The 27,727-nt window shown below is 38.8% G+C and overlaps 1 protein-coding gene across 1 annotated transcript in view; it reads left to right on the forward strand.

Moving 5' to 3' along the window:
- The first annotated feature begins 20,899 nt into the window (after positions 1–20,899).
- The window catches only part of LOC150091114 (propionyl-CoA carboxylase alpha chain, mitochondrial-like), a 1,103,107-nt gene continuing 1,096,279 nt past the window's right edge, over positions 20,900–27,727 (forward strand). Inside the window, exon 1 of the mRNA XM_090381963.1 lies at positions 20,900–21,141. Within this exon, the coding sequence (XP_090238089.1) occupies positions 20,998–21,141 (144 nt within the window). The 5' untranslated portion in view covers positions 20,900–20,997. The remainder of the gene's footprint in view (positions 21,142–27,727) is intronic.

Consider the following 27,727-nt stretch of genomic DNA (forward strand, 5'->3'; position numbering starts at 1 on the left):
AGATCCAAATATATAATATCAAAGTTATTCCCTGCATCCAGTTCTTTTGTGACTACATCATAGTATCCAATCAAATTGGTCAGACAAGACCTGCCCTTAACAAACCCATGCTGTGTCTGAGCTATAACTGAATTCTTGTCCAGATGATCCTGCAGTGCTTCTTTAACCAGTGCCTCCATTAATTTTCCTGGAACTGAAGTTAAACTAACAGGTCTATAATTACTTGTGTCAGCCTTTGATCCTCCTTTGTGAATTGGGGTTACATTTGCACATGTCCAGTCCATGGGTACCTCCCCTGAGTCCAAGGAAGCTCTCATAATTATGGCTAGGGGTTTGCTTACTTCCTTTGCTGCCTCCTTTAATATAACTGGATAGATCCCATCCACCCCGGGTGCCTTTTTTATGTTTATCCTCAACAATTTCTCCTCCACTTTCCTCTCAGTTATTAGAAAATCATCTAGCTCACTGCCAATGTTTACTTCACCTACGACATTCCCCTTCCTGAATAACTCCTCATGTGTGAATGTAGATGCAAAATACTCGTTTAGATTGTTAGCCACCTGAGCTGGATCCTCAACTGTTTAACCATCAACATCCAGTGGACCAATCTGATTCATCCCTTTCCTTCTTGAGTTTAAATAGGTAAAGAACTCTTTTCTGTTTTTCTTTGCATCCTTTGCCAAGGATTTCTCATAATCTGCCTTTGCCTGCCTAATCTCCTTTGTGACTTGGTTACAGACCAACAAATATATCATAGGCTTCCACGTCACCCATTAATTTGTATGTATCCCATGCATTTTTCTTCTCTGCCATATGTCTCATTAGTTCATCTGACAACCATTTAGGCCTGAGCCTTGAACAATATTTCTTGGTTGGTATGTAAAGCCTGGTAGCTTCCAAGATTAGTTCCTTGAATGCTTCCCATTTTGAATTTGCTGTTGGTAACATCATCAGTTGGTCCCACTGTATAGAATTTAAATACTGTCTCAGACCAGCATAGTCTCCTTTACGAAAGCAAAAACCCCTCCCTTTACCTCTGATGGTAGTTACCTCCTTGAGTAAATCCCACTTCAGCACACTGTGATCACTGCCACCCAGTGGTTCATTTATCTGCAGATTCCTAATGCATGAAGAATCACTACTGATAATCAGATCAAGAGTATTACTCCCTCTAGTTGCCTCCCGAACATGCTGGTGTAGAAAACAATCATCCAATAAATCCACAAAAGCCTTGCTAGTGTGTGAGTGACCAACCCACAAATTCCAGTCAATATCTGGGAAATTAAAATCCCCCATTATAAGACTCTCTGATTTACTGGCCCACTCTATTTCCCTGTACAGTATCTTATTATACTCATCAGAGTCATTAGGCCTATAGCACACTCCTACTCTCAATTTTGATTTACCTATGCTTATGTCACACCAAACTGACTCAACACTGCACTGTCCAGCAATGTCAACTGGCTTCACTTCCTTGGATTTTATGTGTTTTTTAACTAATAGCATAACCCCTCCTCCCTTCCTATCCTGTCTATCCTTTCTGTAGACGTTGTACTCCCCAAATTCCAGTTCTGCATTCCTTATATCTGTGTGACACCACGTCTCTGATATCCCAACAATATCTGCCTTTGATGTTTTGAGTAATACCTCAAATTCATCAAATTTATTTACTAAACTCCTAGCATTAGTAATTTATAATGAATAACCGATTTCATGAGTAATTTCTTGATATTATTCGATAACAGTGATATTAGTAACTTTACTTCGACTTGTGATGAACGTAGTTGTTTTTTTACGAGCGTTGGGAGAGCCCCCCTTCTCCCCATTGTTTGTCAATGGAGGAGTAACACTGTGCTCATATCGTAAAATATAAAACACAACGTCTAGCAAAGTTATCTTCTAAAGCAATAAAGAAGAAATAAAATAAACCTATAAAACAACCCCAGGGGCCCACCATTCTTCTTCTTCTTCTCTTATCATCATTCTTCTGTTTTTTGTTGATTTCCTCGCACTTTCTCTCTCACTCTCTCTCTCTCTCTCTCAGGGTACTCAATTTTTTTTTTTTTTTTTTTGGTTGGCGCAGCATAAGCTTCAGGCTTCTTTCCACCATATGGATAATAATAATAATAATAATAATAACTTATTACTTAAAATGTATCATGCAACTTGGTGCAAAAAATTTTCGCTATCGGTAACAGAATTGTGTTACTATTCTGTGCCACTTGGTGGAATGCCCATATTGAGTCGCTGATGATCTTAACTAATTTGAAAAATCAAGATAAGCATGGCTGGTTATATGTCTGTTTTATGTGGGAAGATAATTCGGATAATTAGACAGTTTCCAAATGATTTTTTTTGTTTTCGTTATTACTTCTCGTTAAGTCCGCCAAGGAACATCCAAATAAAATCGCATTACTCCGCGAGGGTGGTATGTGCGAATTTTTATAGATACCGTATGCTTATTTAGTGAGTTCCAGATTATGTTAATTAATCTCTATTGACCGAAAAGATGTGGTAAAGATACCCATCACTGTATGCTGCTATTTCTATTAATAAGTTTATAAATATATTTTATGTTGGTGTCTTGGTTTTTTTCCTTGAAATTTCTGCGCCCCGAATTTTAGTAGTTATGGACTATCGTTAAATTTGATTTTAGATTTTATTAACTGAAATGGTAACAACAACGATAAAATGTTATAGGCAACACGTCTTATAATACCTGCCATTTTTTTATTTTTATTTTGTTTGTGCGTATTTACAAAAAAAAAGAAAAGAAAAAACACTTCTCATTACATATGCACTGTGCACGTAACGAGAAGTGAAGTTATCCTCATTGTGCTGGGAAGGATTACTATTTATTCAACAAAATTAAAAAGTGATAATTCAGTGTTAAATACAATGTATATATGTTCCTGAACTTGCAGAATAACATAGAGCAGTGTTTCCCAAACTTTTTTGCTCGCGAACCCCATTTAATTTGGGGTGGCCGGACGATAGATAACCAAAATTAAAAATTTATAACTCAGAACCGATTTATTATATGTTTACAATCTATCTTTTTCAGAGTGACAAAAATGAACTGATAATAAACTGTCACTATTTGAGTATACAATCAAACCTACTTATTGGCTACTAGTGTGAAGAATGGTGTTGTTTTTTCATCTTACAAAGTCCTGTACAACTTAATTCTCTTGTGGGGTGCGACGTCAAATGTGTAAAGATATTTAGGTTTTGTTTAAAAAAGGTAAAATTCAAAGTAGTCATTACAGAAATTATCCATGGATTACCTGGGAACTGTCTTGGGATCCATGGAGCACAGTTTGGGAACCACTGACATAGAGTATTTGAAACTGTTGGTAACCATCAATGGATTGGCTGTTTTGGATTTTGCAAAAATCACATTATAGATATCGTTTAAATGATATCAGAAATCCATAAACCTGCCATGTAATGGGTGAAGATGCAGTACTCATTAAAAATCAGTGTTAGAGTTGTTCTTATCACATTTGTCATAGAAAGCTGCACATACACTTGAGCACAATGATCATTTGCAGGTATTTGTCTTTCAAGTGTGTACAGTACTGTCTGGAAAGACATTTTATGCAGTATCTGCCCAGCTGCATAGGCTAGCTAGGTGGTCTCATAGGCATATAATCATTGTTTACAAGTCTAAGCTTAGAACATTTTTCAAACAGGAAACAAATGTATATGCCATCCCATACAAACAAGAGTGTGATTGCTTTATAAGTAGTACCAGTGCTAGCCCTAATGTGGCATTTGCTTGGTGTGCAAAAGTTTGTGTGGTCGTAAAAATTCGGAAAAGCAACAGAAAAAAAAAAAATATATATCCCTATCAATCAAGAAGAGCAAATGCCATTCTATATAGAAAATTAGTGTACAAATTTTTGACTGTTAACAACTATTAAAGCAAATTTATATGCTGCATGATTGGTTGGTTGATATGACATTTTGAGCTAAACAGACATTACTAAGCAAACCCCTCTAAGAGGTAGATTTGAATATATTGCAAGTAGTCTCCCTGCTATCAAAAGGAAGGATGTAGAGTTGCTAGAATGAGTACAAAGAAGAGCAACAAGATTGGTGAGGAGAACAAAGGGGTTCTCTTACCAAGAAAGGCTTAAATCTGCAACTGGAGAGTAGGCACCTGCGAGGATATCTGATTGAGGTGTAATAAGGCCTTGAATGGGTTGAGTATGCTGATTGGATTATTCGTCTTGCTCAGACTAAGAACCTGAGGGGGTACAGTTTGAAATTGAGGAAAGATAATTGTAGAATAGATGTGCGGAAATTTGCCTTTAGCCAGCGGGTAGTTGATTGGTGGAACAGGCTTCCATCTTTTGTTGTGGAAACTAATAGCCTAAATAAATTTAAGGCTGAGCTGGACAGGAATGAATGAAGGGATGAAATGGGAGTGGTTTTTTTTTTTTTTTTTTTGGTTGATGCTGCATAAGCTTGCTTTCTTGCATTGTATGCCTCTGGTAATGCTAAAATCAATTGAATACCTGAAAAACTGAAGAACAGATAATAAATTTAAGTGTCTTCTGGATGATGTAAAAAATGTTGGCAATTGAACCTGAATTAGAGAAACAAAAATTCATCTGGGAAAAAAAATGTTTTGTAGTCAATGTGAAGAGGTAGTTGCAATGATAGAGAAGGAAATTTAGGCTCCACTTTTTCAACATTTCAAAAATTGCAATGCATTTATTGAAAACTAGATTTGACTTGATTGTAAGGTATAATGATTAATTTGCATTCTATGCAATTTGAATTATGTCTCAGAAGTGAAGATTGATGGACTGTATAATAGTTGCATGGATTTAGGGATTTCACTTATAGATGGTGATCAGAAAGATATCTCTGCCATTGGTTTATACAAAGAATTAAAATATTTGCTAAACCATTTCAAAGAATTATATTTCACCACAAATCTTTCAATTCATGTGCTGAAACATGAATTGAATTGTGGTGCTGAGAATTCTTATAATGTTGACATCATTAGTGGCCAGTGACAGCTGATGTGGGCACCAGTGCTGTGTTTTTTTTTTTGTTTTTTTTTCTCTTGTGTTTGTATATCATCATTCTTTTTTTTTCTTGGTGATTCTTTCCCTCTCTCGGGGTAATTGAGAAATTTTTTTTTTTTGCTGGTGCAGCATATGCCTCAGGCTTCCTTGCAGCATGTGGCTAATAATAACAATAATATGCATAGGCTCTGGTGTAAAGTGCACATTGGGCCAATATGTAGTTTATGTATGCCAACATGTAGATGTGAGGGTTGAAATGCAAAAAGTCAATTCTAACATATAATAAGTCAATAAGATAAATTAATAAAATAAGAACATTTCTATTATTTTAAGTTTTGTAGAATATTTTTGCTGATTATTAAAAATTAATTTAATTACTTAAAAATGTAATGTTAAGGTCTTGGCTTGGCCCATTAAACAATTGAGGGGTGGATGCCATGGACTTCCACTTCCCCGTTCCCATTCCATCTTGTTGGGTCTGTCAGTGGCAGAATGGAGCTCTTCAAAGTTGAAGTTAAGCATAACTTGATCTCTGTTCCAAGGTGACACAAGATCGGTTGGATGAATTGGCAATCATATGAAGTGAAACATTCCATTGTCATGGATTTTGACCTGGATTTAGACCAAAGATTTTCAGATGTTAAGCCCAGAAAAAGTTAAATTTTGAAAGCAAACTTTTAACAAGCGAAAATTTAAAATTTTAATGAACATTATATTTTTTATTTTAAGATTTTAATAAAATGAACTGAATGAAAAACAGTAAAATTATATTGAAACATTTATATTTTATTTTTGAACTGAAAATCCTTTTTCAGCATATGTGTGAACTGAATGGGGTCCCAAGTGCCAAAGCAAAGTTGGCTCAGATTGCAACAACCCTTTGAGCTGGCTCTATGTATTACTAGGACGTCTATATCTCCATATCAAAAACAGTTAATAAAAAAAAAAACACGTAATCGAATGAAGTGGCTTAGGAAGTAACAGCACTAATGATACTAACGTTGGCACTAATGATATTAAGAGTAGGAGACCGGCGGAATTACTTAACAAGTGCAGGTCACTGTTGAAAAAAAGCCTTGAATTAGGGTTGAATTTGAAAGTGTCTGCAATTCTGCCCAGACATGATAGGAGGGAGTATATGATGAGAGCCCTGTCGATCAATTCGGCCCTGGAAAGATTGTGCAAGGCTCAAGGGGTAGAATTTTTTTCAGCCTGGTCTGTACTTGTTAACAGGAGAGACTGCTTCTACAGGGATGGGATACACTTAAATAGAAAGGGTGCAAGAATGTTTGCTGATGCTATCGAGGCAGTGTTAGGTGGGTCGGAAAACTGCTAGATTGGAGGGATACAAGAACTAATAGATTAACAGTAGCCACTGGCAGAGGTGAAAGTGATTCTTGCACTGCTTCTATTGGAATGAGCAGCAGCCTGGAAAATAAGATGCAGGATATTTCAGAGACTGCTGGGAATCATTGGGGTACAAGTAAACACATGGGTTGTGTTAGGGTAGCCAAGAAAAAGAACAGGTGCATGTATACTTGCGTGTACACCAATGCTAGGAGTTTAGTAAATAAATTTCATGAATTTGAGGTATTGCTTAAAACATCAAAGGCAGATATTGTTGTGATTTCAGAGACGTGGTGTCACACAGATATAAGGAATGCAGAACTGGAATTTGGGGAGTACAATGTCTACAGAAAGGATAGACAGGATGGGAAGGGAGGAGGGGTTATGCTATTAGTTAAGAAATACATAAAATCCTAGGAAGTGAAGCCAGTCGGCATCGCTGGACAGTGCAGTGTCGAGTCAGTTTGGTGTGATATAAGCATTGGGAGATCAAAATTGAGAGTAGGAGTGTGCTATAGGCCTAATGACTCTGATGAGTATAATAAGAAACTGTACAGGGAAATAGAGTGGGCCAGTAAATCAGAGAGTCTTATAATGGGAGATTTTAATTACCCAGATATTGACTTGAATTTGTGGGCTGGTCACTCACACACTAGCAAGGCTTTTGTGGATTTATTGGATGATTGTTTTCAACATCAGCATGTTCGGGAGGCAACTAAAAGGAGTAATACTCTTGATTTGATTATCAGTAGTGATTCTTCATGCATTAAGAATCTGCGGATAAATGAACCTCTAGGTGGCAGTGATCACAGTGTGCTGAAGTGGGATTTACTCAAAGATGTAACTACCATTAGGGGTAAAGGGAAGGGTTATTGCTTTCGTAAAGGCGACTACGATGGACTGAGACAGTATTTAAATTCTATACAGTAGGACCAACTGATGATGTTTCCAACAGCAAATTCAAAATGGGAAGCATTCGAAGAACTTATCTTGGAAGCTACTAGGCTTTACATACCAACTAAGAAATATTGTTCAAGGTTTAGGGATAAATGGATGTCAGATGAACTGATGAGGCATATGGCAGAAAAGAAACATGCATGGGATACATACAAATTAACACATGACACAGAAGCCTATGATAGATACAAGTTGATCTGTAACCAAGTGACAAAGGAGGTTAGGCAAGCGAAACCAGATTACGGGAAATCTTTGGCAAGGGATGCAAAGAAAAACAGCAAAGAGTTCTTTACTTATGTAAACTCTAGAAGGAAGGGGATGAATCAGTTTGGTCCACTTGATATCGATGGGTCAACTGTTGATGATCCCGCTCAGGTAGTTAACAAACTAAATGTATATTTAAATCGATATTCACGGATGAAGAGTTATTTAGCGAGGGGATAGCCAGAGGTGTATTCAACTCTAGCAGTAAGCTAGAGAATGTTGTAATAACTGAGAGTAAAGTGGAGGAGAAATTGTTGAAGATAAACACAAGAGAGGCACCCGGGGTGGATGGGATCTATCCAGTTATATTAAAGGAGGCAGCAGAGGAAGTAAAGCAAACCCTTACCAATAATTATGAGAGCTTCCTTGGACTCAGGGGAGGTACCCACAGACTGGAGATGGGCAAACGTGACCCCAATTCACAAAGGAGGATCAAAGGCTGACACAAGTAATTAGAGACCTGTGAGTTTAACTTCTGTTCCAGGAAAATTAATGGTGGCACTAGTTAAAGAAGCACTGCAGGATCATTTAGACAAGACTTCAGTTATAGCTCGGACACAGCATGGTTTTGTTAAGGGGAAGTCTTGCCTGACCAATTTGATTGGATACTATGATGCCGGCACAATGGAACTGGATGCAGGCAATAACTTTGATATTATATACTTGGATCTTAGGAAGGGTTTTGATACTGTTGCACATGGAAGACTGCTGCACAATTTGGAGCAGTGTGACATTGGGGGCAAATTGCTGCTGTGGATAAAGGGGTGGCTGAGGGGGAGAAGACAGAGCGTGGACACTGCTCTTCGTGGCCTAATGTTATTAGTGGAGTCCCTCAGGGCTCAGTGTTGGGTCCATTATTGTTTTCTGTATTTATAAATGATATTGATGATGGTATATCAACCTTAATGTCGAAGTTTGCAGACGATACAAATGTAGGCAGGGTTGTAAAGTACACTACTGACACTATGCTGCTGTAACAGGATCTGGAAAGGTTGAGCAGATGGGCTGAGAGGTGGCAAATGAAGTTTAACATTGACAAATGTAAAGTACTACACATAGGAAACAGCAACCCCAGAGCAACGTATCAACTCTGTGGTACTACACTGACAGTGGTAGAGAATGAAAGGGACCTGGTGGTGATTGTGCAAGCAGATATGAAGTTCTCTGAGCAGTGCAGACGGGCTGCAAGAGTAGCTCATGGTGGCAATGATATATAGGAATTTTTCTAGCAGGGATAAGGAGGTGATAATCCCTTGTATAAAGCAATGGTCAGGCCACACCTAGAGTATTGTATACAGGTCTGGAGGCCTCATTTCAAGAAAGATGTAGAACTGCTGGAACGAGTACAGAGAATAGCAACAAGATTAGTGAATGGAACAAAGGGGTGCTCTTACAAAGAAAGGCTTAAGTTTTGCAAATTACAGTGTCTGGAGACTAGGCACCAGCGAGGTGATCTGATAGAGGTGTATAAAGCCTTGAATGGTTTGAGCATGCTCAATGCTGATGGGATTCTTCCTCTCACTCGGAATAATCACCTGAGAGGGCATAAATTCAAATTGAGGAAAGACAGATGTAGGATAGACGTGCGGAAATTTGCCTTTAGCCAGCGGGTGGTTGGTTGGTGGAACAGACTTTCATCCCTTGTCGTGGAAGTTGATAGCCTAAATAAGTTTAAGGCTCAGTATTTTGATTTGTATTTTGAACGAACAGAGCGGTGAAGTGGAAGTGGTTTTTTTTTTTTTTTTGGCTGATGCTGCATAAGCTTGCTTTCTTGCATCAAATGCCTCTACTAATGCTAATGCTAATGCTAATCCTTCAGGTTAACTATCGCTGTCTTCTGTTGCTCAATGAGGTCTATCAGGCCCCTTCTTCCTTCTTCCCAGGCAATTGTCTGTCTCTCCAAGGCAGCTCTCGGGTGATGTTGGCAGCTCTTGGTCATCATTGTCCTTGTCTTTCATATCCTCCAGCTTGGTGTTAGTCTCAATCTATGATGCTGTTCGTGTATGTTAGCACTGGGACTGCATTGGTGTTTATGGTTTTAACTGTGTTCCCTCCGTTCAGCTTTGCTTTCACAGGCTTCTGAGTCTCTGATGGTATTTTTCGGTCAGCCAGGCCTTAACTTCCATGTGCTGTAACTGCTGAACCTGCGTCATCCCCAAGTATTTGTAGGCCTCTCCCTCTGCCATGGCTTCAATCTGTTTACCACTCTGCAGCTGTTGACTTCGGTTGATTAATTTTCTCTGATGCAATCCGTAGGTCTTGCATTTGTCTAGACCAAATTCCAACCTAATATCCTTGCTGAATTCTTTGGTGATCTGGAGTAGTTGCTGAAGGTGCTTCTCGGTTCCCACATTGAGCTTGATATCCTCCATATACATCAAGTGGGTGTGTGTGTACAGGTTCTTCCTTCCTTCTTTGAGGTTATATCCGTACTTGCTACTGTTGAACATGGTAGATGGCAGGTTAAGTGCTAAACAGAACCACAGTTGGCTCAGGGCATATCCCTGAAATATTCCTCTCCTGGTGGGGATTGGCCTGATCGTGAGGTTTTCGACATTGATGGTGGTACTCCATTTCCTCATCGTTTCTTCTAGGAAATTTGTCACTAACGGATTGACTTTGTAGATTTTCAGCGCCTCTATTAGGCAGCTATGAGGCACGGAGTCGAAGGCCTTGTGGTAGTCGATGTAGGCTGTGAACATGTTGCAGCACTTCTTGTATGATTGCTCCATAACCACAGCATCTATGGTTAATTGCTCTTTGTATGCTTTGCTCACCCGCTTGCATCCTTTCTGCTGTTTGGCCATTACGTTCTGGCTCTCCAAGTGGTCTCTTATTTTCCTGGTTATGCAGCTGGTCAGGATCTTGTACATTGTAGGCAAGTGATTGACCTATATTTCGCCGGGTTTCTTGTATATTCGTCTTTAGGCTTCATATATGTGATTTCTTGAGTGGGAAACTTCGGGATTGTCTCTGGCTGCCTAATCATTTGGGTGAACTGCCCTGCCAGGTGCTTGTGCATGCAATTGAGCTTCTTGTACCAGTAGTTGTGGATGTTATCTATTCCTGGACTTCGCCAGTTGTGAGAGTTCTTGATCGTCTGTTTTACTTCTTCTTCCGAATCTCCCATCCTCTCATTTCTTATACATCCTTCGTTTTCTTGCGTTCTAGTTCTATTCAGGTGGCTCGGCTGTTATGTTTCCACAGAAATCCTCAATCGTCTTCTTCTTGGTTGGTCCGTTCTCTTCTTTCCCATCTTCTACGATATTCCTCTAGAAACCACTTTGGTCTCTTCGAATATTCAGTTGTTTATTTCCTCTTGGAGCTCTCTTTGTATCGGCATAGTCTCTTGCTGAGTGCAAGGAGGTTCTATTTCAATGTGTCCAAGTACTCTCCTATTCTCTGATTTTTTTGTCTTATATTTGCTGTGGACGCTTTCTCTCCTGAGGATGCTCTTCACTTTTTCAATTAATTTCTTACTCCTATTTCCCCGTTGGTACTGGGTAAATTGGCCTATCTTCACTCTTAATTCTTCTATCTTCTGCTGAAGTCTTCTTTCCCAAGCTGGTGGTTCCTTCTGTTTTTGGTTCTTCTGCTGCTAGTCTCTCGGTTCTCTTCCATTAATCCTCGTGGCTGCTGCTGCAGCACAATACATGGCTGTGTGGATCGCCTCCAGTGTTGCACCATTGCTGTCAAGGTAATGCGGTATTATGTGCCGATTCAGGTGTTCTGTGACTCTCCACAAGGTTCTATTCAGCCTATGCTTCGGTATCACGTGAGTCTTTGTGGGGTCCATTCCTTCGAATTCTGTTAGGGCCTTCTTCCACTCGTCCTCTATTCTGGATATTATGATCTCGTCTGTTTCCACTTCAGCTGCTGCGGGTTGTATTTCCTCTTGCTCTTCTGCCTATGATTTGGGGGTGGTATGTTCTTCCTCCTCTGGTTCCATATTCTTTATCCTTTGTAGTCTCAAGCTCACATCCAACTTGATTTTTTCCAAGATTGCAGGTGCTATTAGGGTCTACATGATGATGGTCCTTCTCTGGTCCGCTATTCGCGGTTTTGTGACCTGAATATCTGGGAATAGTTCCAGCCACTTGGTATGTAGTCTTTCCCTGTATGTTGTCATATCGGTCTCTAGTTTCTTTATTTCGTAGTATACTTGCATGATATACGTATTCATTTCAATGCTCCACTTCCTGTTTTGGTGTTTTCTCCCTTCCTGGGTGGTCACTAGTGCAGTTGCGCAGGAAGCACTTCCAGTTGGTGGGGCTGGATGGACAGCGCCACCTGCTCTGTCTTGCTTGGGAGACCGTCTCTGATTTTTTGAAACCGACCCCTCTGCCTAAGGCCTGCACGGTTGATTTTATCCTGTGCCACACTCGATGCAGTATGTTTAATATTTCTCTGCGACATCATCCATTATTGGAGGTGGACCTGTTTAGCTTCAGCTTGTTTCCAGTGATAGTTCTCGCCAGTAACTCAACAATCTGCCTTAGCCGCCAATGCGACCTTGGGGTAGGTCCTTGGAGCTATATACCCCAAGTTATTATTATTAAATAATAATAATAATAATAACAACAACAACAGAGGGGCGCGATGGACCAGTGGTTATGACACTGGACAACCACCCTGATGTACCCGGGTTCGAGTACTACCTTGGCAGAAGCGAACGCGGCTCCATTATTATTATACCAGTCTCCCAGCGTGATGGGAGACTGGTATAATAATAATATTACAAACTGTCAGAAATATTACAAAGCCCATGTAATATTTCTGACAGAATCTCAGTTATCGGTTGATTCAACTACTGCTCATCTCAGATGCCGAAATTATTCACTGTATGATTCCTTTCGCCTTAAAGGTGGTACTTGTGCATATGTCCGTTCTGATATTCTCTGTCAGAGACTTGGCAATTTGGAATCTCCTCTCTTTGATCTTCTCTGGCTTAAAATATCTATCTTAAAATATCTTATTGTGTCAAATTCATCTGTTCTCTCTACCGTTCTCCCAACTCCACTAATCACTTGGAGCTCTTTGACATCCTCTCTTTGCAACTTGACTTTGTCCAGTCCAACTTTCCTAACAGTGAGGTAATTTTCCTTGGTGATTTTAATGTTCACAACTCCAGCTGGCTTCCGTTTTCTAGTCACAGCGACCCAGCAGGTCGAGCTGCTGAGGCTTTTACAATTACTAATGACCTAGCACAGATTGTTCATTTCCCTACAACAATACTGGACAATCCTAATCATACAGCCAATACGCTTGATCTTTTTCTCACAAACAACCCTTCTAAGTACACGGTCGAAGTGAGAGGTCCTTTAGGAACTTCAGGTCACAACTTGGTGATTGTCTCTTCTCCAATGGAACCTTTATCTCATGGCTATTCCCAACATCGTGTTGTTTGGCATTACAAGAATGCTAAATAGGATGACCTGCGAGACTTCTTTTCTTCATTTCCTTGGTTGGATTACTGGATCAAAACTTCTGATGTCAAAGTTTGCTCAGGTCGTGTCAGTGAAATTATTCTTGCAGGAATTGAATCCTTAATCCCACACTCCACTTTAAAATCTCGTCCTTTACCTAAACCTTGGTTTTCCAATAAATGTGCTAAGGCTGTCCAAGAGAAGAATGTTGCATATCGTAATTGGCTTGTTTCTAATTCTTCAGTTTCATTTTCTGCCTACACCAAGCTCGCAACAATTGTAAAGCAGTTATTAATCAGTCCAAATTAGAGTTTGAACAGGCTAAGAGTAAAAAACTTGCTTCTGGCCCTAATGGTAGCCGAGCATTCTGGTCTCTTGTCAAAGCTATTGGCCGCAACTTTTGCCCATCTCTGCTCCCACCTCTGTCCACACCAAATGGTTCTGTTGTCACTTCAGCCAAGGATAAAGCTGACCTGCTAGCATCCCATTTTTCTTCCAGCTCATGTATTAATGATCTTGGTAAAACACCTCCCACCATTCCCAAGACGCTGCATTCAATGCCTCCTGTGGGCTTCCGTCAAAAGGATATCAGAAGGATTTTGATGAATCTTGATGCTAAGAAACTCCAGGTCATGATGGTATTTCTCCACTTGTTCTCAAAACCTGTGCTGCTGAACTTATTCCTATTTTTTGCCGCCTTTTTTCACTTTCTTATTCCAGAGGTGTTTTTCCTTCTGCTTCGAAATTTGCTCATATCCAGCCAGTTCCTAAAAAGGGTGCCAAATCCCTCCCATCCAATTATCGTCCCATTGCAATTACTTCTACTCTTTCTAAAGTAATGGAGAAATCAATTAACCACCAACTCTTAAACTACCTAGAAACCTTCCGTCTGATCAACGATCGCCAGTATGGATTCCGTCAGTGTCGATCCACTGGTGATATTCTGGCTTATGTTATAAGGTTTCAGATGAATTTCATAGATCATTAAACTTATTTTGAGTTCTGAAGAATTTACAAAGGCCAATTTCTGTTCAGCATATATCAGAAAATGATTCTCATGCTGTTCGTCTAGAATTTTTGGGTTTAGAGGAGAGCAGAGCCTACGAGTACTAATTGGATTAGAGTGAAGTGGGAATGCGGAATGCTGTGGAGATGTGTGGCGATGTGGAGATATCGAAAACTCCAAAGATAAAGATATCAATACTTCGGTGGAATATCTGTATGGATTCTTTTCGAATTGTACCAAATGTAATTGTTCGCATATGAATTTAAACACTGATACTCTCTCGCTATTAATGTCTCCTGCAATAGAATTCAGTAAACCTCAAGCAGCATTTAAAAGAAAAGAAATATTATTAACATCACTGCTTGGCAGTTACTTATATCTGTTCTAAGGTTTCAAACATCATGATTGCAACTACTTTCATAGGAAGTTCCAGTGACTTTGACTTGGCTAAATTATTAATTTCAGCATTCTATCCAACAATATAAAATCTTCACTAATCACTGCTGATAGGCAATGGAAGGTGCTGTCTGAAATATTAAATATTATTTATTAAATATTTTTAAAAATATTTTTAAATAACTTGGCAGCATTCAGGTGCTGTATCTCAGTTCAGGCACTTTGCATTTGTGCAAAAGTTTGAAATTTTCGTAATCATATTTACTTGAAAAAAAAAACTAAGAATACCCTGAGGTATTCTTAGTTTTTTCTTAAAATCATTGCTTCTTGTTTTCTTATAATCATCGCTTCTTCTGTGATGACAAATAGCTTGGACAGTTCGGAAATTGTGATGGAACAGCTCCGTGAATTGATTATGGTTGCTCGAAATCTGCAGTGATTCTCTTGTTTTTCCCATAAAATTTAAATGACCGTCTAACTATCTGTGATGGTTCGAAATGAATTTCACATACTTTTAACAATATGAATTGTCTGAAGCATGAATTCCGTATACAGGTATCGCAGATACCTGTATACAATATCCTCTTGTGAAACTAGCCTTATCAAAAGTGACTGGACGCTGCTGATTTAACCAGTATTCCAAAATCATCACATTTATTCACCAAATGTCGCTACCTGAAGTTAACTGTTTTTTTTTTTTTTATGATGATGATCGACCCAAAGTGTTCCTAAAGTGGTAACAACACTTCGAGTTAGCATTAGCATAAGCAGAGAATTATGATGTAAGAAAGCAAGCTTCTATAGCATCAGAAAAAAAAAATAAATAAATAAAATAAAATAAAAAAATAAATAAAACCCTTCCCATTTCACCCATCCATTCCCACCAAATGTTTGTCTACTTCTGCTTTGAACTTATTAAAGTTGCTGTCCTCCACCATAACAGATGGAAGTTTGTTCCAACCATGAAACTATAAAACTGGTACAATAAAATAAATAAAAAAAGTAAAAAAACTTAAGCCTTTCCTGATAACACCAACCCTTTGTTCCAATCACCAATCTCGTTTCCTTTCTCTGTACTCGTTCCAATTAGCATTAGTAGAGGCATATGATGCAAGAAAGCAAGCCTATGCAGCTAAGAAAAAAAAAAAAAAACACTTCCACATCATCCGTCCGTTCGTTTGAAATACCTGTTCAGCTGAGCCTTAAATTTATTTAGGCTATCAACTTCCACAACAAGGGATGGAAGTCTGTTCCACCAGCCAAATATCCGCTGGCTAAAGGCAAATTGCCGCACATTTATCCTACATCTGTCCTTCCTCAATTTGAATTTATGCACTCTCAGGTGTTGGTTCTGGGCAAGAGGAAGAATCCCATAAGCATTGAGCATGCTCAAACCATTCAAGGTTTTATACACCTCTATGAGATCACCTGGCCGGTGCCTAGTCTCCAGACACTGTAATTTGCAAAACTTAAGCCTTTCTTCGTAAGTGCAACCCTTTGTTCCATTCACTAATCTTGTTACCCTTCTCTGTACTCGTTCCAGCAGCTCTACATGCTTCTTGAAATGAGGCCTCCAGGCATGTATAAAGTACTGAAGGTGTGGCCTGACCATTGCCTTAAACAAGGGAATAATCACCTCCTTATCCCTGCTAGAAAAATTCCAGTATATCATTGACAAGACACCATGAGCTACTCTTTCAGCCAGTCTGCACTGTTGAGAGAACTTCATATCTGCCTGCACAAATACCCCCAGCTCGTTTTCATTCTCTACCACTGTCAGTGTAGTACAACAGAATTGATACGTTGCTCTGGTGTTGATGTTTCCCATATGTAGTACCTTACATTTGTCAATGTTAAACTTCATTTGCCACCTCTCAGACCATTTGCTCAACCTTTCCAGATCCTGTTGCCGCATCATAGCGTCAGTAGTGTCCTTAAAAACCCTGCCAAACTTTGTGTCGTCTGCAAACTTGGACATTAAGCTTGATATACCATCATCAATATCATTTATAAATACAGAATACAATAGTGGACCCAACACTGAACCTTGTGGGACTCCACTAATAACGTTAGTCCACGATTAGCAGCGGCCATTGATTAACACTCTCTGTCTACTCCCCCTCATGCACCCCTTTATCCATAGCAGCAATTTGCCTCCAATGCCACACTGCTCCAATTTGTGTAGCAGTTTTCCATGTGAACAGTATCAAAATCCTTTCTAAGATCCAAGTATATAATATCAAAGTTATTCCCTGCATCCAGTTCTCTTTTGTGACTGCATCATAGTATCCAATCAAATTGGACAGGCAAGTCTTCCCCTTAACAAAACTATGCTGTGTCCGAGGTATAATTGAAGTCTTGTCTACATGATACTGCAGTGCTTCTTTAACCAGTCCATTAGTTTTCCTGGAACAGAAGTTAAACTGACAGGTCTATAATTACTTGTGTCAGCCTTTGATCCTGCTTTGTGAATTGGGGTCACATTTGCACATCTCCAGTCTATGGGTACCTCTCCTGAGTCCAAGGAAGCTCTCATAATTATAGCTAAGGGTTTGCTTACTTCCTTTGCTACCACCTTTAATATAACCGGATAGATCCTATCCACCCCAGGTGCCTTTCTTGTGTTTATTTTCAACAATTTCTCCTCACTTTACTCACATTTATTACAAGATTATCTAGTTTACTGCCAGAGTTTAATACATCTCTGGCATTCCCGTTGCTGAATAATTCCTCACGTGTGAATGTACTTGTACCGCAATGACTCCCAGCAGTCTTTGAAATATCCTGCATCTTGTTTTCCAGGCTGCTGCTCATTCCAATAGAATCATAGTATCCAATCAAATTTGTCAGAGAAGACTTCTCCTTAACAAATCCATGCTGCGTCTGAACTATAACTTTAGTCTTATCTAGATGATCCTGCACCGCTTCCTTAACCAGTGACCCCATTATTTTTTCTGGAACAAAAGTTAGTCTAACAGACCTGTAGTTACCTGTGCCACCTTTTGATTCCCCTATGTGAATTGGGGACACAATTTTCACATGTTCAGTCCAATGGGACCACAAGGAAGCTTTCATAATTATGGCTAAAGGTTTGTTTAATTAGCATTAGCATTAGCATTAGCATTAGTAGAGGCATATGATGCAAGAAAGCAAGCTTATTCAGCATCAGCCAAAAAAAAAAGAAAAAAAAAAAAAAAAAACAACCACTACTCCCATTTCACCCCTCAATTCGTTCGAAATACCTGTCCAGTTGAGCCTTAAATTTGTTTAGGCTATCAACTTCAACAACAAGCGATGGAAGTCTATTCCACAAACCAACTGCCCGCTGGCTAAAGGCGAATTTCCGCACATCTATCCGACATCCGTCCTTCCTCAATTTGAATTTATGCCCTCTCAGGTGATTATTCTGAGCAAGAGGAAGAATTCCATCGGCATTGAGCATGCTCAAGCCATTCAAAGCCTTGTACACCTCTATCAGATCACCTCGGCGATGCCTAGTCTCCAGGCTCTGTAATTTGCAAAACTTAAGCCTTTCTTCGTAAGAGCAACCCTTTGTTCCATTCACTAATCTTGTTGCCTTCTCTGTACTCGTTCCAGCAGCTCTACATCCTTCTTGAAATGAGGCCTCCAGACCTGTATACAGTACTCAAGGTGTGGCCTGACCAATGCCTTATACAAGGGAATAATCACATCCCTGTCCCTGCTAGAAAAATTCCTGTATATCATTGACAAGACACCATGAGCTACTCTTGCAGCTCGTCTGTACTGCTCAGAGAACTTCATATCTGCCTGCACAATTACCCCCAGGTCCTTTTCATTCTCTACCACTGTCAGCGTAGTACCACAGAGTTGATACGTTGATCTGGGGTTACTGTTTCCCATATGTAGTACTTTACATTTGTCAATGTTAAACTTCATTTGCCACCTCTCAGCCCATCTGCTCAACCTTTCCAGATCCTGTTGCAGCAGCATAGTATCAGTAGTGTCCTTAACAACCCTGCCAACCTTTGTATCGTCTGCAAACTTGGACATTAAACCTGATACACCATCATCAATATCATTTATAAATACAGAAAACAACAATGGACCCAACACTGAACCCTGAGGAACTCCACTAATAACATTAGTCCACGTTGAGCAGTGTCCATTGATTACCACTCTCTGTCTTCTGCCACTCAACCATCCCTTTATCCATAGCAGCAATTTGCCTCGAATGCCACACTTCTCCAATTTGTGCAGCAGTCTTCCATGCGCAACAGTATCAAAAGCCTTTCTAAGATCCAAATATATAATATCAAAGTTATTCCCTGCATCCAGTTCTTTTGTGACTACATCATAGTATCCAATCAAATTGGTCAGACAAGACCTGCCCTTAACAAACCCATGCTGTGTCTGAGCTATAACTGAATTCTTGTCCAGATGATCCTGCAGTGCTTCTTTAACCAGTGCCTCCATTAATTTTCCTGGAACTGAAGTTAAACTAACAGGTCTATAATTACTTGTGTCAGCCTTTGATCCTCCTTTGTGAATTGGGGTTACATTTGCACATGTCCAGTCCATGGGTACCTCCCCTGAGTCCAAGGAAGCTCTCATAATTATGGCTAGGGGTTTGCTTACTTCCTTTGCTGCCTCCTTTAATATAACTGGATAGATCCCATCCACCCCGGGTGCCTTTTTTATGTTTATCCTCAACAATTTCTCCTCCACTTTCCTCTCAGTTATTAGAAAATCATCTAGCTCACTGCCAATGTTTACTTCACCTACGACATTCCCCTTCCTGAATAACTCCTCATGTGTGAATGTAGATGCAAAATACTCGTTTAGATTGTTAGCCACCTGAGCTGGATCCTCAACTGTTTAACCATCAACATCCAGTGGACCAATCTGATTCATCCCTTTCCTTCTTGAGTTTAAATAGGTAAAGAACTCTTTTCTGTTTTTCTTTGCATCCTTTGCCAAGGATTTCTCATAATCTGCCTTTGCCTGCCTAATCTCCTTTGTGACTTGGTTACAGACCAACAAATATATCATAGGCTTCCACGTCACCCATTAATTTGTATGTATCCCATGCATTTTTCTTCTCTGCCATATGTCTCATTAGTTCATCTGACAACCATTTAGGCCTGAGCCTTGAACAATATTTCTTGGTTGGTATGTAAAGCCTGGTAGCTTCCAAGATTAGTTCCTTGAATGCTTCCCATTTTGAATTTGCTGTTGGTAACATCATCAGTTGGTCCCACTGTATAGAATTTAAATACTGTCTCAGACCAGCATAGTCTCCTTTACGAAAGCAAAAACCCCTCCCTTTACCTCTGATGGTAGTTACCTCCTTGAGTAAATCCCACTTCAGCACACTGTGATCACTGCCACCCAGTGGTTCATTTATCTGCAGATTCCTAATGCATGAAGAATCACTACTGATAATCAGATCAAGAGTATTACTCCCTCTAGTTGCCTCCCGAACATGCTGGTGTAGAAAACAATCATCCAATAAATCCACAAAAGCCTTGCTAGTGTGTGAGTGACCAACCCACAAATTCCAGTCAATATCTGGGAAATTAAAATCCCCCATTATAAGACTCTCTGATTTACTGGCCCACTCTATTTCCCTGTACAGTATCTTATTATACTCATCAGAGTCATTAGGCCTATAGCACACTCCTACTCTCAATTTTGATTTACCTATGCTTATGTCACACCAAACTGACTCAACACTGCACTGTCCAGCAATGTCAACTGGCTTCACTTCCTTGGATTTTATGTGTTTTTTAACTAATAGCATAACCCCTCCTCCCTTCCTATCCTGTCTATCCTTTCTGTAGACGTTGTACTCCCCAAATTCCAGTTCTGCATTCCTTATATCTGTGTGACACCACGTCTCTGATATCCCAACAATATCTGCCTTTGATGTTTTGAGTAATACCTCAAATTCATCAAATTTATTTACTAAACTCCTAGCATTAGTAATTTATAATGAATAACCGATTTCATGAGTAATTTCTTGATATTATTCGATAACAGTGATATTAGTAACTTTACTTCGACTTGTGATGAACGTAGTTGTTTTTTTACGAGCGTTGGGAGAGCCCCCCTTCTCCCCATTGTTTGTCAATGGAGGAGTAACACTGTGCTCATATCGTAAAATATAAAACACAACGTCTAGCAAAGTTATCTTCTAAAGCAATAAAGAAGAAATAAAATAAACCTATAAAACAACCCCAGGGGCCCACCATTCTTCTTCTTCTTCTCTTATCATCATTCTTCTGTTTTTTGTTGATTTCCTCGCACTTTCTCTCTCACTCTCTCTCTCTCTCTCTCAGGGTACTCAATTTTTTTTTTTTTTTTTTGGTTGGCGCAGCATAAGCTTCAGGCTTCTTTCCACCATATGGATAATAATAATAATAATAATAATAACTTATTACTTAAAATGTATCATGCAACTTGGTGCAAAAAATTTTCGCTATCGGTAACAGAATTGTGTTACTATTCTGTGCCACTTGGTGGAATGCCCATATTGAGTCGCTGATGATCTTAACTAATTTGAAAAATCAAGATAAGCATGGCTGGTTATATGTCTGTTTTATGTGGGAAGATAATTCGGATAATTAGACAGTTTCCAAATGATTTTTTTTGTTTTCGTTATTACTTCTCGTTAAGTCCGCCAAGGAACATCCAAATAAAATCGCATTACTCCGCGAGGGTGGTATGTGCGAATTTTTATAGATACCGTATGCTTATTTAGTGAGTTCCAGATTATGTTAATTAATCTCTATTGACCGAAAAGATGTGGTAAAGATACCCATCACTGTATGCTGCTATTTCTATTAATAAGTTTATAAATATATTTTATGTTGGTGTCTTGGTTTTTTTCCTTGAAATTTCTGCGCCCCGAATTTTAGTAGTTATGGACTATCGTTAAATTTGATTTTAGATTTTATTAACTTAAATGGTAACAACAACGATAAAATGTTATAGGCAACACGTCTTATAATACCTGCCATTTTTTTATTTTTATTTTGTTTGTGCGTATTTACAAAAAAAAAGAAAAGAAAAAACACTTCTCATTACATATGCACTGTGCACGTAACGAGAAGTGAAGTTATCCTCATTGTGCTGGGAAGGATTACTATTTATTCAACAAAATTAAAAAGTGATAATTCAGTGTTAAATACAATGTATATATGTTCCTGAACTTGCAGAATAACATAGAGCAGTGTTTCCCAAACTTTTTTGCTCGCGAACCCCATTTAATTTGGGGTGGCCGGACGATAGATAACCAAAATTAAAAATTTATAACTCAGAACCGATTTATTATATGTTTACAATCTATCTTTTTCAGAGTGACAAAAATGAACTGATAATAAACTGTCACTATTTGAGTATACAATCAAACCTACTTATTGGCTACTAGTGTGAAGAATGGTGTTGTTTTTTCATCTTACAAAGTCCTGTACAACTTAATTCTCTTGTGGGGTGCGACGTCAAATGTGTAAAGATATTTAGGTTTTGTTTAAAAAAGGTAAAATTCAAAGTAGTCATTACAGAAATTATCCATGGATTACCTGGGAACTGTCTTGGGATCCATGGAGCACAGTTTGGGAACCACTGACATAGAGTATTTGAAACTGTTGGTAACCATCAATGGATTGGCTGTTTTGGATTTTGCAAAAATCACATTATAGATATCGTTTAAATGATATCAGAAATCCATAAACCTGCCATGTAATGGGTGAAGATGCAGTACTCATTAAAAATCAGTGTTAGAGTTGTTCTTATCACATTTGTCATAGAAAGCTGCACATACACTTGAGCACAATGATCATTTGCAGGTATTTGTCTTTCAAGTGTGTACAGTACTGTCTGGAAAGACATTTTATGCAGTATCTGCCCAGCTGCATAGGCTAGCTAGGTGGTCTCATAGGCATATAATCATTGTTTACAAGTCTAAGCTTAGAACATTTTTCAAACAGGAAACAAATGTATATGCCATCCCATACAAACAAGAGTGTGATTGCTTTATAAGTAGTACCAGTGCTAGCCCTAATGTGGCATTTGCTTGGTGTGCAAAAGTTTGTGTGGTCGTAAAAATTCGGAAAAGCAACAGAAAAAAAAAAAATATATATCCCTATCAATCAAGAAGAGCAAATGCCATTCTATATAGAAAATTAGTGTACAAATTTTTGACTGTTAACAACTATTAAAGCAAATTTATATGCTGCATGATTGGTTGGTTGATATGACATTTTGAGCTAAACAGACATTACTAAGCAAACCCCTCTAAGAGGTAGATTTGAATATATTGCAAGTAGTCTCCCTGCTATCAAAAGGAAGGATGTAGAGTTGCTAGAATGAGTACAAAGAAGAGCAACAAGATTGGTGAGGAGAACAAAGGGGTTCTCTTACCAAGAAAGGCTTAAATTCTGCAACTGGAGAGTAGGCACCTGCGAGGATATCTGATTGAGGTGTATAAGGCCTTGAATGGGTTGAGTATGCTGATTGGATTATTCGTCTTGCTCAGACTAAGAACCTGAGGGGGTACAGTTTGAAATTGAGGAAAGATAATTGTAGAATAGATGTGCGGAAATTTGCCTTTAGCCAGCGGGTAGTTGATTGGTGGAACAGGCTTCCATCTTTTGTTGTGGAAACTAATAGCCTAAATAAATTTAAGGCTGAGCTGGACAGGAATGAATGAAGGGATGAAATGGGAGTGGTTTTTTTTTTTTTTTTTTTGGTTGATGCTGCATAAGCTTGCTTTCTTGCATTGTATGCCTCTGGTAATGCTAAAATCAATTGAATACCTGAAAAACTGAAGAACAGATAATAAATTTAAGTGTCTTCTGGATGATGTAAAAAATGTTGGCAATTGAACCTGAATTAGAGAAACAAAAATTCATCTGGGAAAAAAAATGTTTTGTAGTCAATGTGAAGAGGTAGTTGCAATGATAGAGAAGGAAATTTAGGCTCCACTTTTTCAACATTTCAAAAATTGCAATGCATTTATTGAAAACTAGATTTGACTTGATTGTAAGGTATAATGATTAATTTGCATTCTATGCAATTTGAATTATGTCTCAGAAGTGAAGATTGATGGACTGTATAATAGTTGCATGGATTTAGGGATTTCACTTATAGATGGTGATCAGAAAGATATCTCTGCCATTGGTTTATACAAAGAATTAAAATATTTGCTAAACCATTTCAAAGAATTATATTTCACCACAAATCTTTCAATTCATGTGCTGAAACATGAATTGAATTGTGGTGCTGAGAATTCTTATAATGTTGACATCATTAGTGGCCAGTGACAGCTGATGTGGGCACCAGTGCTGTGTTTTTTTTTTTGTTTTTTTTTCTCTTGTGTTTGTATATCATCATTCTTTTTTTTTCTTGGTGATTCTTTCCCTCTCTCGGGGTAATTGAGAAATTTTTTTTTTTTGCTGGTGCAGCATATGCCTCAGGCTTCCTTGCAGCATGTGGCTAATAATAACAATAATATGCATAGGCTCTGGTGTAAAGTGCACATTGGGCCAATATGTAGTTTATGTATGCCAACATGTAGATGTGAGGGTTGAAATGCAAAAAGTCAATTCTAACATATAATAAGTCAATAAGATAAATTAATAAAATAAGAACATTTCTATTATTTTAAGTTTTGTAGAATATTTTTGCTGATTATTAAAAATTAATTTAATTACTTAAAAATGTAATGTTAAGGTCTTGGCTTGGCCCATTAAACAATTGAGGGGTGGATGCCATGGACTTCCACTTCCCCGTTCCCATTCCATCTTGTTGGGTCTGTCAGTGGCAGAATGGAGCTCTTCAAAGTTGAAGTTAAGCATAACTTGATCTCTGTTCCAAGGTGACACAAGATCGGTTGGATGAATTGGCAATCATATGAAGTGAAACATTCCATTGTCATGGATTTTGACCTGGATTTAGACCAAAGATTTTCAGATGTTAAGCCCAGAAAAAGTTAAATTTTGAAAGCAAACTTTTAACAAGCGAAAATTTAAAATTTTAATGAACATTATATTTTTTATTTTAAGATTTTAATAAAATGAACTGAATGAAAAACAGTAAAATTATATTGAAACATTTATATTTTATTTTTGAACTGAAAATCCTTTTTCAGCATATGTGTGAACTGAATGGGGTCCCAAGTGCCAAAGCAAAGTTGGCTCAGATTGCAACAACCCTTTGAGCTGGCTCTATGTATTACTAGGACGTCTATATCTCCATATCAAAAACAGTTAATAAAAAAAAAAACACGTAATCGAATGAAGTGGCTTAGGAAGTAACAGCACTAATGATACTAACGTTGGCACTAATGATATTAAGAGTAGGAGACCGGCGGAATTACTTAACAAGTGCAGGTCACTGTTGAAAAAAAGCCTTGAATTAGGGTTGAATTTGAAAGTGTCTGCAATTCTGCCCAGACATGATAGGAGGGAGTATATGATGAGAGCCCTGTCGATCAATTCGGCCCTGGAAAGATTGTGCAAGGCTCAAGGGGTAGAATTTTTTTCAGCCTGGTCTGTACTTGTTAACAGGAGAGACTGCTTCTACAGGGATGGGATACACTTAAATAGAAAGGGTGCAAGAATGTTTGCTGATGCTATCGAGGCAGTGTTAGGTGGGTCGGAAAACTGCTAGATTGGAGGGATACAAGAACTAATAGATTAACAGTAGCCACTGGCAGAGGTGAAAGTGATTCTTGCACTGCTTCTATTGGAATGAGCAGCAGCCTGGAAAATAAGATGCAGGATATTTCAGAGACTGCTGGGAATCATTGGGGTACAAGTAAACACATGGGTTGTGTTAGGGTAGCCAAGAAAAAGAACAGGTGCATGTATACTTGCGTGTACACCAATGCTAGGAGTTTAGTAAATAAATTTCATGAATTTGAGGTATTGCTTAAAACATCAAAGGCAGATATTGTTGTGATTTCAGAGACGTGGTGTCACACAGATATAAGGAATGCAGAACTGGAATTTGGGGAGTACAATGTCTACAGAAAGGATAGACAGGATGGGAAGGGAGGAGGGGTTATGCTATTAGTTAAGAAATACATAAAATCCTAGGAAGTGAAGCCAGTCGGCATCGCTGGACAGTGCAGTGTCGAGTCAGTTTGGTGTGATATAAGCATTGGGAGATCAAAATTGAGAGTAGGAGTGTGCTATAGGCCTAATGACTCTGATGAGTATAATAAGAAACTGTACAGGGAAATAGAGTGGGCCAGTAAATCAGAGAGTCTTATAATGGGAGATTTTAATTACCCAGATATTGACTTGAATTTGTGGGCTGGTCACTCACACACTAGCAAGGCTTTTGTGGATTTATTGGATGATTGTTTTCAACATCAGCATGTTCGGGAGGCAACTAAAAGGAGTAATACTCTTGATTTGATTATCAGTAGTGATTCTTCATGCATTAAGAATCTGCGGATAAATGAACCACTAGGTGGCAGTGATCACAGTGTGCCGAAGTGGGATTTACTCAAAGGGGTCACTACCATTAGGGGTAAAGGAAAGGGTTATTCCTTTCGTAAAGGCGACTACGATGGACTGAGACAGTATTTAAATTCTATACATTGGGACCAACTGATGATGTTACCAACAGCAAATTCAAAATGAGAAGCATTCAAAGAACTTATCTTGGAAGCTACTAGGCTTTACATACCAACTAAGAAATATTGTTCAAGGTTTGGGCCTAAATGGATGTCAGATGAACTAATGAGACATATGGCAGAGAAGAAAAATGCATGGGATACATACAAATTAACACATAGTAGTAGTAGTAGTGGCATGTGATGCAAGAAAGCAAATGTATGAGCTTATGCAGCATTAGCCAAAAAAAAAAATCACAGCATTCCCTCCAAATGCCTGTCCAGTTCCTACTTAAATTTATTCAACCTATCAACTTCCACGACAGATGGCAGTTTGTTCCAGCAATTACCCACCCGCTGGCTAAAGGCAAATTTCCACACATTTATTCTACATCTGTCCTTCCTTAATTTGAATTTATGCCCCCTTAGGTTCGTAATCTGAACAAGTGGAAGGATCCCATCAGAATTCAGCATGCTGAACCCATTCAAGGCCTTATATACCTCAATCAGATCACCGCGCAGGTGCCTAGTCTCCAGCCACTGCAATTTGCAGAACTTAAGCCTCTCTTGATAAGAGGATCCCTTCATTCCCCTCACCAATCTTGTTGCCCTTCTCTGTACACGCTCAAGTAAATCTACATCCTTCCTAAAATGAGGCCTCCAGACCTGTACGCAGTACTCAAAGCGTGGCCTGACCATTGCCTTATACAGAGGGATAATCACCTCCTTTTCCCTGCTAGCAAAATTCCTATATATCATTGACAAAACTGCATGACCTGCCCTGGCAGCCTGTCTGCATTGCTCAGAAAACTTCATATCTGCCTGCACAATTACTCCCAGGTCTTTTTCATTTTCTACCACCCGCCTTAAGTGTAGTACCACACAGTTGGTACATTTCTCTGGGGTTACTTCTACCCATATGCAGTACTTTGCATTTGTCAAGGTTAAACTTCAGTTGCCACTTCTTAGCCCATCTGCCCAAATTATCTAGATCCTGTTGCAGTAGCACACTGCCATTACTGTCATTAACAACCCTGCCAACCTTTGTATCATCTGCAAACTTCGACATTAAGCCTGATATACCTTAATCAATATCATTGATAAATATACAAAACAACAGTGGATCCAACACCGAACCCTGTGGGACTCCAATAATAACATTAGTCCAAGAAGATCAGCACCCATTGATTACCACCCTCTGTCTTCTCCCACTTAACCATCCTTTTATCCATTGTAGCAACTTACCCTTAATACCATTCTGCTCCAATTTGTACAATAGTCTTCCATGCGCAACAGTGTCAAAAGCTTTCCTGAAATCCAAATATATGATATCAAAATTATTTTTTGCATCCAGTTCCTTTGTAACCACATCATAATATCCTATCAAATTTGTCAGACAAGACTTTCCCTTAACAAACCCATGCTGTGTCTGAATTATTGCTGCAGTCTTGTCTAGATGATCCTGCAATGCATCTTTAACCAGCGACTCCATTATTTTACCCGGAACAGAAGTTAAACTAACTGGTCTGTAATTACTCGTGTCACCCTTCAATCCCCCTTTGTGAATTGGGGTTACATTTGCACATCTCCAGTCCGTGGTAACCTCCTCTGAGTCCAAGGATGCTCTCATAATTATGGCTAAGGGTTTGCTTAGTTGCTTTGCTGCCTCCTTTAATATAACTGG

Source organism: Mastigoproctus giganteus, chromosome 1, assembly GCF_048544385.1.
Source record: "Mastigoproctus giganteus isolate SK-2022 chromosome 1, ASM4854438v1, whole genome shotgun sequence".
NCBI classification, from domain to species: Eukaryota; Metazoa; Arthropoda; class Arachnida; order Uropygi; family Thelyphonidae; genus Mastigoproctus; species Mastigoproctus giganteus.